Raw genomic sequence first — 17,577 nt, 5'->3', positions numbered from 1 at the left:
TGATGATGTAACATCACTACAATATTTAAGCATATCATTACCATATTTGGGCACACTTTTTTGTCAAACTAGTTTGATAGTGTAGACAGAGCTTTAGCCATAGTTTAGCTCCAAACTCCCAACTAAACATCGTGATATCTAACCGTCTAACTTATTTTGGTACGTCGGTAACTAACGATTGCCGATCGTGCAATACTGATGAAAAGTTTTTTTTTTTTCACGAACGACTACCGTATTTCTTTTAAATAGCAAATTGTAAAAGAGCCACGTGGCTTTATTTTTGTCAATCCGGGAGAATTGAAACTATAAATATATTCTATAAAAGCAAACTTTTATATTTCGTTTATTAGGTACTGTAGGCCTATCTTAAAAACGGCCGAGGTTCATAAATTAATGAGTACCAGAATTTGCTAGTGAAATTATGCATAGGTTCGCTGCTTGTGACATAATCGGCATAATAATTTTTATTCGCACAACACGAAAGTCAATTTGAATTTATATTTTCATATAGATAGACTTTGACTATAACAAAAATAAGAAATATAAAAAAAATAATTTATAGCCAAAAATAAGATATACCTGAAACTCTATGTTTTCATGAAATCATATTCAGTTGTGTTTCTTTTTTGTAAATAGTTTTTGAATAATAAGTAGGCCTACTGTGAAATGATAACTTTTGTAAATAGTTTTATAAAAAGTAACGGCCTGGTGATTCAAATGTTTATGTTATTTAGAACATAAACAGACGGTCTGAAATATTTTGTTATTTTTTGACCTAATGTTTCTAAAACAGACAATAGAAACATTATGAAAACGTGCACAGTAGTTTGTCGTGAAACAATGGCGGTAAATTACTAATCTGTATAACCACATCAGACAGTTTTCCATTATTGCATCTTCCTTTCATGATTATTATCTGTCTATTGGTTCAAATACATCCGATGTCAGTAAGTTCATGCAAGGCAATCTAACAACAGGACACTGAGCTCGCATTGCCAAGATAGAAACTCGTAACAGTCCTGATCTTATGTCTGCCTTTAATTAAAAAAAAAATATATATATATAGGGTTCTAGGACACCTACCCCCTAGACAGTTACCCCCCGGATGTTTACCACCCGGACAACTACCCCCTAAGGGGGTAGTTGTCCGGGGGGTATTTGTCCGGGGGGTATTTGTCCGGGGGGTAGTTGTCCTAAAGGGGTAGTTGTCCTAAGGGGGTAGTTGTCCAGGTGGTGGTTGTCCGGGGGGTAGTTTTCCGGGGGGTAAATGTCCAGGGGGTGAATATCCGGATACGATATATAGGCATACACATTATAAATTAGGCAATTTCACTGATTGTTATTTGTTTATGCACTACTGCATGTGATCACTAGAACCTATTTATTCACTGTGATGAAGAAGTGTTTCTAAAGTTAGGTATTAATTTCTCTATCGCTGTACAAATATGTGTAAATAATATAAAAAAGGTTCAGTTGATTTGTAATAAAATAGGCCTAAAAACATTTGGCCTAAAATAAAAAAAATAAAATAGTAGAGTCCCTCCGGTACCTAAACAATTCCAAATAATTTAAACGCAAATTATTATTCCAAAGCACACAAATATGATTAATTTGTACTTTCTATAAAGATAACATTACATTTTAAATGTTAATTCGTATTAAATCTTAATTTTACAGTCATATTCTACTTAACTGTATATAGCCTATTTACTATAGAATAACTGTACGTTTCCCTACTCGACGTGCGAGGCGCCCTTGAAATTGAGTAAATGATGCCGCGCCCATAATGTCTCGCGTTTATTTGCATTGATCGAAAAAGAAGTGTGATATCTTTACTATATATCTTTGTACAGTTCACAAACATCGTTTATTAAATAGTCATTTTTTGAAATTATGACACGTCTAGATGGTCGGAAATGGCACTCTCACGTTATTATAAATGTATTAACAATTGATATTTTATATGAAAACTGAGGTACTAGCCTATTAAAAGGTGACATATTCCCCCATAGGCCTATTTGAGTAAAGCGTCACAACAGGGCGCGTCGCGCAAGAAGTCAGCGTTTGCACATGGCGGAAAAGAGTGCTTGTCCAGGGCCGTCGACAGGACCGTGGCGAAGCGAATTTTTTTTAATGACGCCCCAGATGGCCGGAAATGGTAGGAGGGCCTACTCTCGCACATAAAATTCATGATAAATAGCACTTCTAATTTGCAGGAAAAGGCACTCCCTCATATTATGTAGCATGCTACTCTACCAATGTGCAAAACGATCATACTTTTTTCCCTCCGGTAAACACACGTGAAAATAATAACAATATAACAGATATTTATTTTTATTTTGTTGATAAAAACAAAATATAGGCCTAATGATATTTTGTTGCCGATATCATCACTCAATATTTTATTTTGATTGCGTTCAAGTTCAATGCGAACGTACGTCTAGCCCCGAAAAAAGCGCAAAATTCAATGCTTAATTGTAGCTCAATATTTATTTACATCAATTTGTTGAGAAAATTAAATATATCAATAGGTATTGATACAGTTGAGTACGTATCGGGTGGTGGCATCCTTTGCTACTCTCATATTTATTTTTTCCATTGTATTTGGCCTAGCTAGGCCTAGGCTAGATAATCAATTAGCCTATCCTTAATAATCTGAATTGTTTACACTCTCCTCTCCGCATAAAAAGTAAACAAAAGTCAATTTAAGGAATAAGCCAATTACAGTACTGTATTTCTACTACGCGCTAGTCATTACGTGGCGTATCCTTGAAAACGGATTTCTGTTTAAAAATCACGTCAGGGAAGCTTTTTACCTCCTCTCTCTCTACTACACGTCGTACCAAAGATTGTATAGCGCCGCATATGAATATGGCTTATGAATATTTATATTTTCAGATTCTACCATGTTTTTAAAGGTAGCTAATACAAATATTTTCATAAACTGCACAGTTTTCTAACAGTGTTTCACGCACTATATTTCATTTTTTGCAACAAAATGAAATCAAGACAAAAAAGGTACTCATTAAAATAACTTATTTACCCCTTTTATAAACTTAATTCACACAAAATGAAACTTGATCTTGATTGTTGAATGGTTGTAGATTCCAAAAAAAGAAAACCCTATTTTCACCAAGGTAGTGATTTTTAACGTAAATAGTACTTCTATATGTCATTACACTGAATAAAGATCAGCGAATTTATGTTTCAGTATGCTAGAGCAGGTCACATATTGTTCAAGGAAATTAACATTCTTTTTAACACCAATATTTTTCGGATAGAATTAACATGTAGCATAATAATAAATGTTAACACATTGGTTCTTAGGCACAAGACAAAATGACACACCAACAACATTGTTCAATTTGTTACGATCGGCTGCTTACAGCAACTGATCGATGGAAATGTAATCAATGTACGTTAGTTGCTCATAAGACTTGCATTGCGCGATGGTGTCAAACCTCGCAAACGTGCCCGCAATGTAGATTACCTATCACAACCCTTCACTCGTGTGGAGACGAAGCGAACTTGTTTACAGAATCGGACAGAATGTGGATCCGAACATTTGATTTCTATGTCTAAGAAAAAGTAGTAAGAGTTACTTTTTTCCGAAAATGTATCGATATCACTATTGAGCAAAATCTTTTCTTTAGCATCTATGCGTAAGGAAATCATATGTTCCTCAGTATTCCTTTCAATTTTGTTTCGTAGGCCTCACATTACATTCACATTACACATCTAGTCACATACCATGTCTATAAAACTGTTAATGACCGAAAATAATTCTTTTGTCTAGTGTGGGCTCGTCCCACTTTTATTATAATTCTCTGTTTTATATGGATATAATATGGTACATTTGTGACAATTACATTTTTGTAAGCATATTTTTTCTTTCGATTGTGTATTACAAAGATTCTTCTAAGTAGAAAATACATGCATATTACATAATAAGATTATTGATTTCAATATAAAATCATATTTGCTTATTTCATTTACAATTTAAAAAAAAGATGTTAATCAAAATTTAATAAAACATAATAACAGTGATTAAAATCGTACTTGATAGCTTGGAATGACATTATTTTAATGAAACCCGTAAGGTTAGAGTCCAAGATGCCATGTTGGCTCTAGTGTGTGAGACGCTTCATACCCATTGTCATGTCATCTTATTATAATACTAGGCCTACTACGGTACTGTATACAATTTGTATTTGAGAGATAAACAAATATTGTAATTAGAAAATATGAAAAAAAAAACCACTTCATACAATTATATTTTCATGCTATCAATTGTAGCAGAGTTTTCTTTTTTTGCACCTCAATTACGTTGTGTCTTAATTAAGTTACACATGTTCATTAACTATTATATTTCTAACTTCAGCAGTGAAAAGATTCCACTCTTTTTTTTTCTTCCAGCATTGGATATTATGTGCACCTTATATACAGAATAAGAGGGAAATCAATTCATTAACAATATTGTTTTTTGTTCCTATAAATTTTAAACCAAGTAATATTATCTTCAGCTGGAAAGCAATTAGCCAACACATCTTTAAATGTATGCCATGTCCATTGAATGACATTGCACGTAAATAATTCTTAACAATCCCATTACAATTAGGCCTATTTTATATAGTTTGTTTATATGAAAAGTCAAACATTGTTTATTAAGGCAGGTGACAGACGTACTATTGATCACAGTCACAACAACATTATGCTGTAGCATAAAGGAAAACACAATGTTAAAGGCCAGGTGCGGGCAAAACATTTCTATTGATCATACATTCCAATAATTATCGATCTATAGTTTCCCCTATGTTTCATAATTTTTGGGATTTTATTTGTGTTACACGAGCTTGTTGAAAATAAGCACTTTCTTATCAGTGGGGGGATAGATAGTTCAAATTACAGAGTAAAATCTCTATTCTTTTGTACACAAATTTTGTAAATAGAGAGGCATTTTAAAAAGCTATGAAAAATAAACGGTGTGGTAAAAAATGTTATCAGATGACTAAATATAGGTAATATAACTTGAATATTACATTTCTGGTATTTTTATTCAACTTCAGATTTTTATTTTCATGCTATAGCAAAAATTATCCACCGTATATCCACCATCTTTTTTCACCTTCTATGGAGTCACCAGACATGTTATTACATTAGGTTAACTACCTAACTACTGAAAAAAAGTCTTCCTGGTTTTTATGGAAGAATTTTGCCAAATTTTGTATTTGACCATATTAAGGAAAATTCATGTTTTTTCATCTTGATTTCTGTTACAAATATTTGATTTATGTACAATTCATGCCTGTACCTGAGCTTTAATGTATTAGCGCATTCCACAAACAATGTCATCTCAATGCGCTGTGCTAATACACAAGTCGCTAGAAAATTGTGAATAGAGCAGTAATAATTACGTGCTATACTTATCCATTGCAATGCGTTAAGCTCTGTCTACACTATCAAACTAGTTTGACAAACAACGTGTGATGTGCCAAAATATGGTAGTGATATGCTCAAATATGGCAGAGATATGACATCATCATGTCCATATATGAGCACATCACATTTTTTTTGTAACATAAAGTTTGATAGTGTAGACATAGCTTTAATAATTTTTGCACTTTGGCATCTTCTTTCTTGTGTTGTTTTATCTTTTCCGTTAAAAAAGTACTTCCTTTATTTAATGATTAAATGCTGTGGGCCCAAAAATTATGTAATAAATGTGTGAAACATCTTTCAAGAAAATGTGTTAAAAAAGTCAGAATTTGTCAAAATGCCAAATGAGGTTAAATTATTCACTTTTGATGTGACAGAAGGCGGCAACCCGGCCGCGGGTGGCAAAATGACTACGGTGTCAAGAGGCATCCCCTATAATTGGATAGCGATAACTGTAAATAGATAGTGATAATGTAGGCCTATGCAAATTTATGACAGTCTTACCTATTTCCTTATTTAACTTAACCCTCTAAATATCTCTCTTTCAAAATAAAACAAAACAATATTCTATTTACAAAAAACCCGTAGAGATTCGAATTCGAACCCAAGCTATATATGATACAAAAACAGCATTACCCGGTTTGAACGCCATAAAGTGTTAAAGCTATGCGAGCTACTGTGTTTGGGGTTCACAGAATTATACGTCCCCCTTTCCACACACATCATGAGGCAGCAACATCAATTCATCTGGTGATGTCTTAGAAATGACCCAAGGGCTGTGGCAGGGTCTTAGTGCTGAGGCAGGGTCCAGGAGAGCACACCATAACATCTTTTTTTTCCCTGTAGCTTCGCCACCTGTATTCGATCTCTTAAATTTTATGTTTAGCGCCCCCTCAATTTTAAGAACCTGTTGTAACGTTTTGAAATTCACGAATGATAGGTGATATCTTAGTGAATCGACATTTAACAACAAATAAATAAAAAAATAATCGTATTTCTGAAAAATTGCAATATATTATTAGTATGTCACGTTGAGATAGCTTCGTTTTAAAACTTTCTGCGTTAAGTACGAACTTTGCTCAGAACGCCCTCTATGTAACAAAAGTAGTTTATTTACGATTGTGCTGTCAGACGACTACCACCAGAGACCACCACACCACCAGTTTGGAGCTTCAGCGGCGCGTACGATCTGTGTGGGAGTCTTGGGTTTTGTGACTACCAGCCTACCCCTCTCTCTTAAGTTCTAACCGATTTTCCGATTACTGTCATTTATGCAATCTTCAACTACCTGGTAGACACGACTGTGTGGCTGGTTAGTGGAAGTAAAAGAAGCCGAAGTTATGGATTTTAAGCTCTTAGTTTTGTTTGTTGGTGCTGTTTTCCCAAGTGTATGTCTAGGCGTAATATGCCCAAGCCGTTGTCTGTGCTTTCGGACCACGGTTCGGTGTATGCATCTGGACCTCAGACTGATTCCCCAGGTTTCGTCTTCAACTACCATTCTGTGAGTATTATGTTTAATTATCAAGCTTTGTTTACTTTATTATACATGTCAGTTGATGTACTATTATTTACAACGAAGTAAGCACATTCTTAGAATACATTTATACTGCACAGCACAGCTTTCTTTTCCAGACAGCAACTTTGTTGGTGTTGATAAAATGTAAATATTGAAATAGAAAATAACAGATAGTCATTTACCTCATATGAACTCTGTTGGTAAAGTAAATTTATACTGTTGTATTGGGGAAAACAATGTAATTCCAAAGTCTAAATAAAATCATTACATTTTAAAGTATATAACTATTTTAACATTGAATGTCATTTGTATTTCTATAACTTTGTAATTACTTCCTAATTTAAAAAAATGTGCTAATATAATAATAATTCTTATAGGTTATAATAATATTATAGTAATTTTATATATAATATATTTTCATTCTGAAATTATTCATCTTCTTATAACCATGGACTTTATAAGTCCATGGTTATACAGTATCTGCTAGTTTAAAAAAGAAATAATTAAAACTTATCTTTCAATTTAACATTCATTTTCATTTCTGAATTCCCTGGTCGAAATTTTATGAACTTTATTGTGAACTCAAAATGCTTGAATGTTATTAGTCAAATACATCTTTGTTTACTGTGTTATATGTTCAAACACTACAACACATTGGTTGGTATTGTACTTTGTCTCAAGTATGATACACTATTGTTAACATTCAGACACACATGAAACAATAACTAGAAATCCTATCTTATAGTATCATAAGAAAAGTGTGATGTTTTAACGCCAAGTGTTTTGTTATCATTGTTTTCTGTAATATTATACCTTAATTGATTATAGTTCAAAGTGACTGATAAAATCTTGAAAAAAGTGATTAAAACAGTCCATTGAAAATGTCATTGGCTTTTAATGTAAAGATAATGGTTGGATTTTGACCTTGCTGTTCACTTCCCTTCACACTTTTTGTTTTGATGTTTTAGATTGTTCTGTGATCTAGTTTCAGTTCAAGGTAAATTGCAATATACTGTTTGTGAAAGTAATAACTACTCTGTACTTTATTGCCCAAAAAATATAAATGTAAGTGGCGTGATTAGAAAAATGTATGACAAAACCCAAACATCTATTTTTTACTTTCGATGTAAACTTATATTTATGTGTATCTAATTGGGTTTATGATGAAGTACAGTAAGAGTTTGGGCTCATGTCTAACTTATAGTAATAACACAGTTTACTGTATGCTTACCGGTAAAACCCTCATTATTATGGATTCAATATATTGATTTTTATTATATCTGTGTATGTCAGCTGAGTATAAGAAGTGACATGATCAGAGTATTGCTAAAATCTGCAAACAACCGTAAACCTAGAAAAATCATAGCAAAGTATTACCCATTGAAACAACTAAATATGTAGTAATAGTATAAGATCAACTCACTTGGTATATCAATTTTTTTAAAGTATAATTTTTTGGTGGTAAAACGTGTTGGCATTAAGAAGTACATATTACACTGTAAACAGATGATACTCAACTTATTTTTTATTGTAATGAAAAGCACAAAATACAAATTAAAGTTAGTTATTTTGAATTCTATTTTTAGATATAATGTACTGTTTTTAAAAAAAGAATATATTTTTAAATAACTTTGTTTTGATATATTTCATCAGCTTTAAAATGTAAAACATAATTGATTATCAGCAATAATTTCCTTCATTTCCCATGGCTATATAATTAGTATCTAAGTATAGCTTTTTGCTATGTTTCATTTCCATAGTTGATAAGGTCGTAGGTTAATACGCTATTGGGAATATAAATGTTGTAACTTGTTGATAGCATTCTCATTGTTATATGTTGGTTACCATAGCAATAATTTAATTCAGTTTTAAGAATTAGGTCCCAAGTTAATGTGAATTAAGAACTCGCTTGAGTATTTAAGTGTGAGCCTTTGGCTTGTGATAGTTTTTAATTATCAGTTTCCAATGACGAACCGACCTACGGAAGGAGTGGAAATTATCGTTAGTTGAGGATAATTTGCCTGCTGCCTAATAAAGGAGTTTAGTTCACCCGTTACTTGTCAGCAGGGCAGGTCTGTTACTACTGGATCTGATAAGTTCATTGTTGATTATAGCTAGGCTGTTTTCAGAGTATTAGCAGATAGCAAAACACTGTCAAGCAGTCTACAGCATGCGAACTCGGCTCTTCCTTATTTTCTTCATTACAATAGCTGGAGTGTCCTTTGCGAAGGAATGTCCGTATCAATGTATTTGTATGAATAGATCAGTTCGATGCGTATATTCAAGCTATAAGACAATTCCTAGAGTGCCAGACAATACGATCAGTCTGTAAGTAAAAAGTTTTTTAAAAAACCTTTTGTTTTGATTTGCTAGTTTCATATCATGTCTAATGTATGTATTTGAAGTTATTTTTTTAATCTTTGTCATTATCTTGGCAAATTTTCAGACAATTTTGATATCTTAGAGCAAAATTTATAATAAAATTCTTAGGTTTTATGTAGTAATCCGTGTGTGTTTCAATTGTCTTTCACTTTGATTTGTCTGAGAGATATTTTATTTTGTTATGATTTAAATGATACAGAGGCGTAACAAAGAAAATGTATTTTTGATAAACACACCTACTGTAGACTGTTGTCATGATGTGTGGGAGGCAACAGGCTGTGAGGCAAGGTTTAAAACTTTTAGAAACATATGTATCTTTATTACTGATTAAGCCATATTGAGCAATTTATGAGGATTCCTATAAAGTTGTACATCTTTACAAATAATTAAAGAACATCCTTATTTCCATATGGATAAAGAAGACTATAACTTGTAAGCTACTGTAACATCCTAAACGTAAATGAATTGTGAACAGAGGGATTAGTGAGGCTTAGCAGCATTATCACCATGGGATGATCATCAGCCAGCCTATACTGGGATGGGTTATAGTACATATGACCCCTTATTACTATCATAATGAAATGAGATTTCCCTTTTCAAGGTGTCCTATTGAACTGTACAGTATTAACAGTATTGCTTACACTTATTCAGATTATTTGCTATATAGTCAATCAGTGAATAATGATAACAATGATCATTGCTCACAGCACTGTCAAAAAGAAAAATCTGAAAAAGTGAGTTTTTAGAAGAGACTAAAGCTCTGTCTACACTATCAAACTTTATGTGACAAAAGAATGTGATGTGCCCATTATGAACATGATGACTTCATATCACTACCATACTGTATTTGGGATATCACCACAGGACACTCATAAAGTAACCCCTTGCTTCATTGGGTATATGATGACCTCAATCATGACCTAATGATGCAGAATAATATCTATAATTGTTTTAATATGTTATACTGTACCGGTCAAACTCATCTTTTGTAGAGGGCGCATCTTTCTAAAAAAAACATTTATAATTTGATTAACAATTGGTAGGGATATTTTACTTTTTGAGAAAGTTGTACTGTACAACATGAGCCTTCTATAAATCGAAAGTCATAGTATTATAGTAAACATTTGTAACGTTAGCAGATATTAAATCAAGTGTACCAAGTCTACAGAATATCCATGTGCATTTAATTTTATTCTTATCTAATAATATCAAGAATTGTCAAATGAATTAATAATTTTGCATTTGAACTAAAGAAATGTAATAATTGTCTGCTATGAGTTAAATAAACAAGTTTAGTGAAAGTAAATGATTGTTTGCAGAAGTCACACAGTAGACAGCAGTAAAGATACATTCCTAATTACTGTAAGTGACTCATTTGGCTATATAAGTTCATTGATCTTAAGTCACACATTTTCTTTAATAAAGAACAATAATTAACAATTAACTATATAATTATATTAATATACTTACCCACATAGGTAGATTTATAATTTGAAGTGACTTATTTTTATATTACATTTAACTGAAATAAAGGTCACATTATCAAATATAATATTTTGATTTCACTACTGACCGTACCCGTTCCGCGCAATGCTTTAGTGACTCGTTTTACAATTGTATATAATTGCGATTGAGTCATAATTGACCATGTCAGCTGTCACATTCAAGCTGGGACTTTTTCCTGTTGCTAGTAGTTACCAAATCAAATCATACGCTTCAGTGAGTTTCAAAGTAAATTTAGAAAAAAAATCTGGAGAAACTGAAGTTCTTGTTAAATTGTTTGTCCTACTTTGATTGATTGTGTTGTAAAGTTAAACATTTATATATTATGCCCATTTAAAAGATAGCATTTGATTTGAGTGAATTTAACAGTGGTTGTCCACACCTTGTCAGTTACAAATTAATAATCCTGTTTAGGATTAAGGTAATTGTGTCACAAACATGTTTGTTTCTTAGGGCCTGTTTATACTGCAAAAATAAATTGATAACCAATAAATAACTACCCCCAGTTTCTTGGCAGCAGAAACAGGCCAAATTAAAAATAACCAGTTAGATTGCGTTCTAAAAATAACGCTTCTTGATTGACCGCCATTGAACTTAAGTCAACTTCTGTAGTGTCTTGAACATTTGACCACCTGATTTTTTGGGTATGTTAATTTTTGTATTGATTTTTACAAACTTAGCAAAAAGGCGATTGATAAAAAATATTGTTTTCAGATAAACGAATGTTCTTCAGTGTTATGCAGTTATCATCAGGTTTTTTTTCTTTCATTTTTAAAAGTGTAAACAAAACTTTATTTGAACTTTCAATTTGTTTCTATTTTTATTTTATACTGTATAATCAAAATTAAAAATATTTATTTTCATGTTTTCCTATATATTTAAGATAGATATGTTTAATTTATGAGTTTGAATATTGGCTGTGTTTCAATATTGAGAGTGTTTGTTATGGTTTACTGAGGAGAGTTTCCTACTCTAGGTGATGTTATGCATTAAGTCAACAACTTTTTCAATTTGTGCTGCGATATTAATCTCATAAGTAAGACTTACTTGTGCACAGATTTAAAATTAATTTCATTAGAATATGTTAGGCACACATTTTTCCAGAGTGTTTACATTAAATTATTTCCCAGTATAAATAATAACAAATAATGTGCAATTTTTTGTTTGTTTTTTTAGTATACCCTGTATATAGCTTTCCTAAATTAGATGAGAAGTTCAAAAAACAACAATACAGTTAACTTTCTGTTAGAACCCATGCGCATGTAATCTGAACTCTAAACTGAACCTGAAACAATTATTAAGTGATGCGGCACGTATTTGATGATATGGTACACTCAGACATTGTATCAATTATAACAATGATTATAACACTAGACGACTCTTGTTGTTATGAAGGTATTAACCAGTATTATAAAGGGCCCACTATCAGTTACAGTTCAATAGTATATTTAAACTAGAACAATATTCCTAGTGTTTCTCTCGGTGATATTGATAACCTCTTTGAATAAAGAAGTTTGTATTCATTGTGTTTTGAACATACATTATTGATATCCTTCTAAAGTACTAATGTTTTTTGTTTATATGATGACAAACCTTGTAAGCTCAATCTTTTTTGTTTGGTTTTATTTGTTGCATCAATGGTAGGGATTTGGCCTTGGCAGTATTAAGCTCTGTCTACACTATAAACTTTATGTGATGTGCCCATATATGGACATGATGATGTCATATTGCTACCATATTTGGGCATATCACTACTACCGTATTTGGGCACATCACACTTTTTTGTCACATAAAGTTTGAAAGTGTAGACAGAGCTTTATTACTGACTCTGCTGTTGAACGTACAATAATATCCATTGAATTGAACAAATACAGAAACTCAGTTTAACCAGAGTGTCTACAGTACTATAAAATACAAGAACAAGATAAAAGTCTACTTTATTGTCAAAATTGTTTTTACAATTTTGAGATGTTTTGTACCATAGTAGATCATTAAATAATACAAAGTGATAAATATATTAATAAAATGAATACACATTACTAAATCTTTTAAAGTTTTGATTAAAAAAATTGCATATGATACCATATCAAACGGTTTGTCGAAATTGTTTTCTGTGTTAGTCTAAGTTTAATAATATAATGCCATCTCTGAAAATAGTGAGGCAAGCAATAATGATTCAATATTTAAAATTGTATTCGTTTAATTTATACACATTTTGATATTTAAATTACAGCATTTGTTGGTTTGTTTTATGTTTTTAAGGGTTTGTCATTCAGTTTTATACCTGATAAAACTGAATGAAACTGACTTACAAACAACAGTAAGAGCATCTGAGTCTGGGAAATTATTTGTTCTTGTACAGTAATAAATATGGATTGTTACCAGGATGATTTGTATAAGATAAGATAACGTTATTTATCCACAAGTGGAAATTATGATGCTCATCTCATACACAAATTATAAAACAGAAACAATAATATCTAGAAAGAAAACAAAAAAAATCTTCCAAAAATGTCATACAGTAAATGTAAGAACATTTATTAATGTTATTAACATCAGTTATTCTAATGTACAGTATTTGCCAAATGGTTACTTCTTAAGCCTCTAATTAAAGATAATTTACCTGTACAGTATAGTTCATAGTTCACAGGTGAAGACCTGTGGATAGTCATACCTAGTGAAATTCCAAAAGAAGGTTATTAACTTAAAGGTAGTTCTTAGTTTATTGATGTTTTGGCTTTCAAAACAAGACTTGAGTAGAGTTAACTTACAGGTACAGTAATTGGAACCTACATACCTTGTTACTGAATGACCAATACTATTTAGACCAACTCAAACACAATGTGTTCAGTCTAAATACAGACACCCACACCTACTGTAGGGGGCCTGACGTAGGTGTAGGCCTGATTAAAATAAACTAATAAAAAAACGTAAAGATGTTCCAATTTGGGAAAATGATTGTGTTTACTTTGGTCCTTTATTTAGTAGTGTTTAAGTAGCCCCCTCTCCATTTGAGTTAAAATCTTTTTGATGTATTTTTGTTAGACTTGATAATATAATGTTATTGTTAGCGCTTCCCTGATTTATACAGTATATTATCCCATGTCTGTTTATTATCCCCCGTTTATTAATTTACCAAGAGGAATAATGTAGGTTACATTTTTCTTATATATAAACTTCTTGGAACTGCGATGGATTTAACCCTTCCCTTTGCACCATGCTGATAACTATTTAAGTATTTATAATTAGTAGTTTAATGAGTTTACCTCAAAAGCCAAAAGCAAACATGGCATTCTAATGTCAAGGTAACAAGATAGATGTTTACTTCTGAGAAGGCCTACTGTATTTTACATTATCCTCTCCAGGTCAGCTTTTAATGGCCAGATACTGTATTATTACATCTCCCTGGTATGACTGTCCACTGTATAGCAGCATATTTGATTATATCCCAAAGTCCTACTATCATTAGTAAATATATTGTACGGTACATAGTACATATAGTAATAATAGTAAAGCAAAGAAAATAAAGTAGGCCTGTGAAACATGATGTTGTGAGTACTGTATCTTGATTGGGACAATAACATAAACAAAATACTTAGGAAAACTAATGTACAGTCATTTCTTAATTTACCAACTACATGTTTAGATTATCCTCCTTTAGAAATGCTGCTTAATTTACTGTATCAAAGTTTATATGTGATTGTTACCAAGTTATAGTTTTAAAAGTCCAAGTTAATTTGATTAAATCTGGGAGTACATATGGGTCCCATATGTAGCCAGTTCAAAAGTTGAAATATGAGAATCAACAAAAGACTCATTTTATAATTGATTAATAATGATATTAAGTCACTACTAAATCTTTTTCTGTCCTTTTTTTATTCTGAACAATTATTAACAAATGTGGAGGGAGGTTTATGCAAAACACATGTGACCCCACATTGACCCAATATGACCTCCTACTTAGAAGATATGAAATTGCTTAGCAACAACAGCCAGATATATTTTAAACTCCTACTAACTAAATTAATTTTATACATGTTTTGTACAAATGTTGTAGATATAGTTTTGAGGTGTTTTAATGTTTATTTTAGCCTGAAAATGACAGTTCAAGACACCAAATTGATTGGGTGTTAGAACGCCATTTTACTGGTTATCGCTGTGCAACTTTCGTCTGAAACGTAAAATAATAGAGTATTTGATTGACTGCCATTGACCTTAAGTCAACTACTGTAGCATCTTCAACATTTGAATGCTTGAGCGCATTGAATGTTTTCGGCGATGACCACCCACTGATTTCAAAAGTTTTTTGAGAGCACAAATTTTTCGCAGAAATATAAGTTTTCTTAATTATTCAGTGCAAAACTTTATGCAGCAAAACAAGCCCTGATTTAGATTCATTGTATTATTTGCATATCAATTGTTAATTCATTAAAGTTGTACTAGGTTGCTAGATAAGATACAGTACTGTCTGCAGTAATATGTAAATATTTAATGTTATCAACTAAATTCAGTTGGGAGGATGTAGATAGGATCAAAAGTCTAGGTCAGAACTAGCAATATGTTGCCACTCCATTCAGAAGTATGTAGTATTAGTATGACTAAAGTCCTCTCAGAGGAACACCACAGATATTCCTAAATCTAGAATGTCGTATTCATGATTTAAATTGAAACCAAAATCATTGGTTGGTCGTGACAAAATGTTAATAACATAATGTATATTTTGGAAAGTGTTAAAAAGTATAAATAGTATAATGCTTTTTTTAAATGTCTCATTTAGTCATACACTGTACAGTAAAGCAGTTTGCCAACATTAAGTTCATGCTAAGTTTTAAATGCTGATACTGGCAAGGAAATTAATTTAAATATAATATTATCAAGGGATGACATTTGCTAATGTGTTGGCAACAGATATGTATGCCCCTCACCTGCTTCTTAAAACAACATGTTGATTTTAAGTATATACTTAATGTAATGTTAATTCTCAAGTAGATACTAAGTTTAGATTTCATATATAAAACATTTAAACACAAACAAAAAGAAACATCAAAAGAGAAAGAATAAACTATTTCACAATTTTTTCTTATAGACAAGATAGAATTATTTACATTGCATAATAATATTGTATTACGAACTGTTACATGTATAACATTTGTCTAGTATTATTTGTATGAAAACATCCTCTTGATATTCCTATTTACTAATACTATCATTTCGTATTCTATTACTATTACTACAGTAGAGCCACTGTTAAGGGGACACCTCCAGGAACCAAGAAGGTGTCCCCTTAACAGTGGCTCTACTTAGTAATCTCCTGAACAGGTATTGGCCATACAATATATATTGCCCCTCATTCATGTCGCATGAAAGTGTCCCTTATTTTATTTTAATTACACCTTATTTATAGAGGGTGAAAACAGCGTATGCTGACAATGAAGGGGCCCTCTTGATGAGTGACAGTGGCTGTGTGTACACCGGGGTAACCCCCTACTCGTCCCGAGAGATGTACGGTTCTTTAAAGTGCACATGAGCCAGATGTGTACACTGGACCTATGGTTTATAGTCCTTATCCGAGAAGTTCTACCACCAGAACTAGTGAGTGTCCACTGAAAAGGGTTGTCTAATGGAGGAGTTCTACATATTATTTCCATCTATTTGGTAAATAAGCATCGTAATACTCACTGCATAAAGTATGTTATAGTATTAGTAAAAAGAAAGTTCTTAAAAAGAAATTGACAACGTCATGTGAAAGCTAACAATATGCAAGAAATAAGTTTACAATCCCTTACCAATTTATGTTTTGGCCAATAGCTTGACATTGATTGTAAGCAGTACAATAGAGATGCTCAAAGAGAAACACACAAGAGATACTGTGCTGTCATGTTTAGCATCAATAAATATACTTTATCTAGGATTTGTTGCATATATTGTGTTAGCAATTTTATCCCTCAACCAGAGCCAACAAAAATGAACTTGTGTAAAATAAGTAGTACCCAACTCCAAACTAAACAAACATTAATTGATTAAAAAAAAACCCATTTTTTCAGCCGTAGTAAACTATAAGCTACTGCATGTTAACTGTTTCCTAATGCTTCCATTCTCTTGAATATAACTGCCATAAAAAGGAACAGCACGAAACAAGGAAAAAATAGCTGCTGTAAACTCATAACTTTAACACTACGGCCATACTGCGTTGAAACACCGGTTCTCGTCAGATCACCGAAGTTAAGCAACGTTGGGCCCGGTTGCGTTCTGGATGGGAGACCGTCTAGAAATCGCGGCGGGTGCTGTATATACTGGAGAGTGATGGTGTAATGGTAATATCGGACTAGCATGTGATAGGCATGGGTTCGAGGTTATCTGTACCATACTAATTGCATCCTTAGGCAAGATGCTTTACTCTCATTGCCTCATCCTTCGGATGGGATGTAAAGCCGTTGGTCCCGTGTACTTAACAGTGCACGTTAAAGAACTTGGTACACTATTCGAAAAGAGTAGGGGATCGTCTCCCGGTGTGCTGATCTGGTAGGCGCTGCACTGCTGGCTGCCGTGGGTCCGTGGAGGGCCTAATCCGAATTTCCTCAGTTTCCAGTTAAGCTTGAGGACAAATATAAATACCTTTACCTTTACTATTTAACATATTTTTGAGAAACTTTGTGATTTTAGTCTTTATTTTGTGTTTTTTTTTTGTATTTGAAATTACTTCAGTAGATTTGCCTTTCAAAAAATATTCTTTCACTTTT

General features: G+C 32.3%; 1 protein-coding gene across 4 annotated transcripts in view; it reads left to right on the top strand.

Annotated features, from left to right (window-relative positions):
• The first annotated feature begins 6,578 nt into the window (after window positions 1-6,578).
• LOC144854847 (peroxidasin homolog) overlaps window positions 6,579-17,577 on the top strand; it is a 52,073-nt gene continuing 41,074 nt past the window's right edge. For all 4 annotated transcript variants that reach the window (XR_013614706.1, XR_013614708.1, XM_078712839.1 and 1 more), the window contains exon 1: window positions 6,579-6,937. Coding sequence is in view for 2 of the 4 variants with exons in the window: in XM_078712839.1 (XP_078568965.1) it covers window positions 6,777-6,937 (161 nt within the window). In the remaining 2 variants the exon portion in view is untranslated. The remainder of the gene's footprint in view (window positions 6,938-17,577) is intronic.

This window comes from Antedon bifida, chromosome 10 (genome assembly GCF_963402885.1).
Source record: "Antedon bifida chromosome 10, ecAntBifi1.1, whole genome shotgun sequence".
Taxonomy (NCBI): Eukaryota; Metazoa; Echinodermata; class Crinoidea; order Comatulida; family Antedonidae; genus Antedon; species Antedon bifida.
The sequence above is the reverse complement of the archived record's forward strand: the minus strand, read 5'-3'. Positions and strand labels throughout refer to the sequence as shown.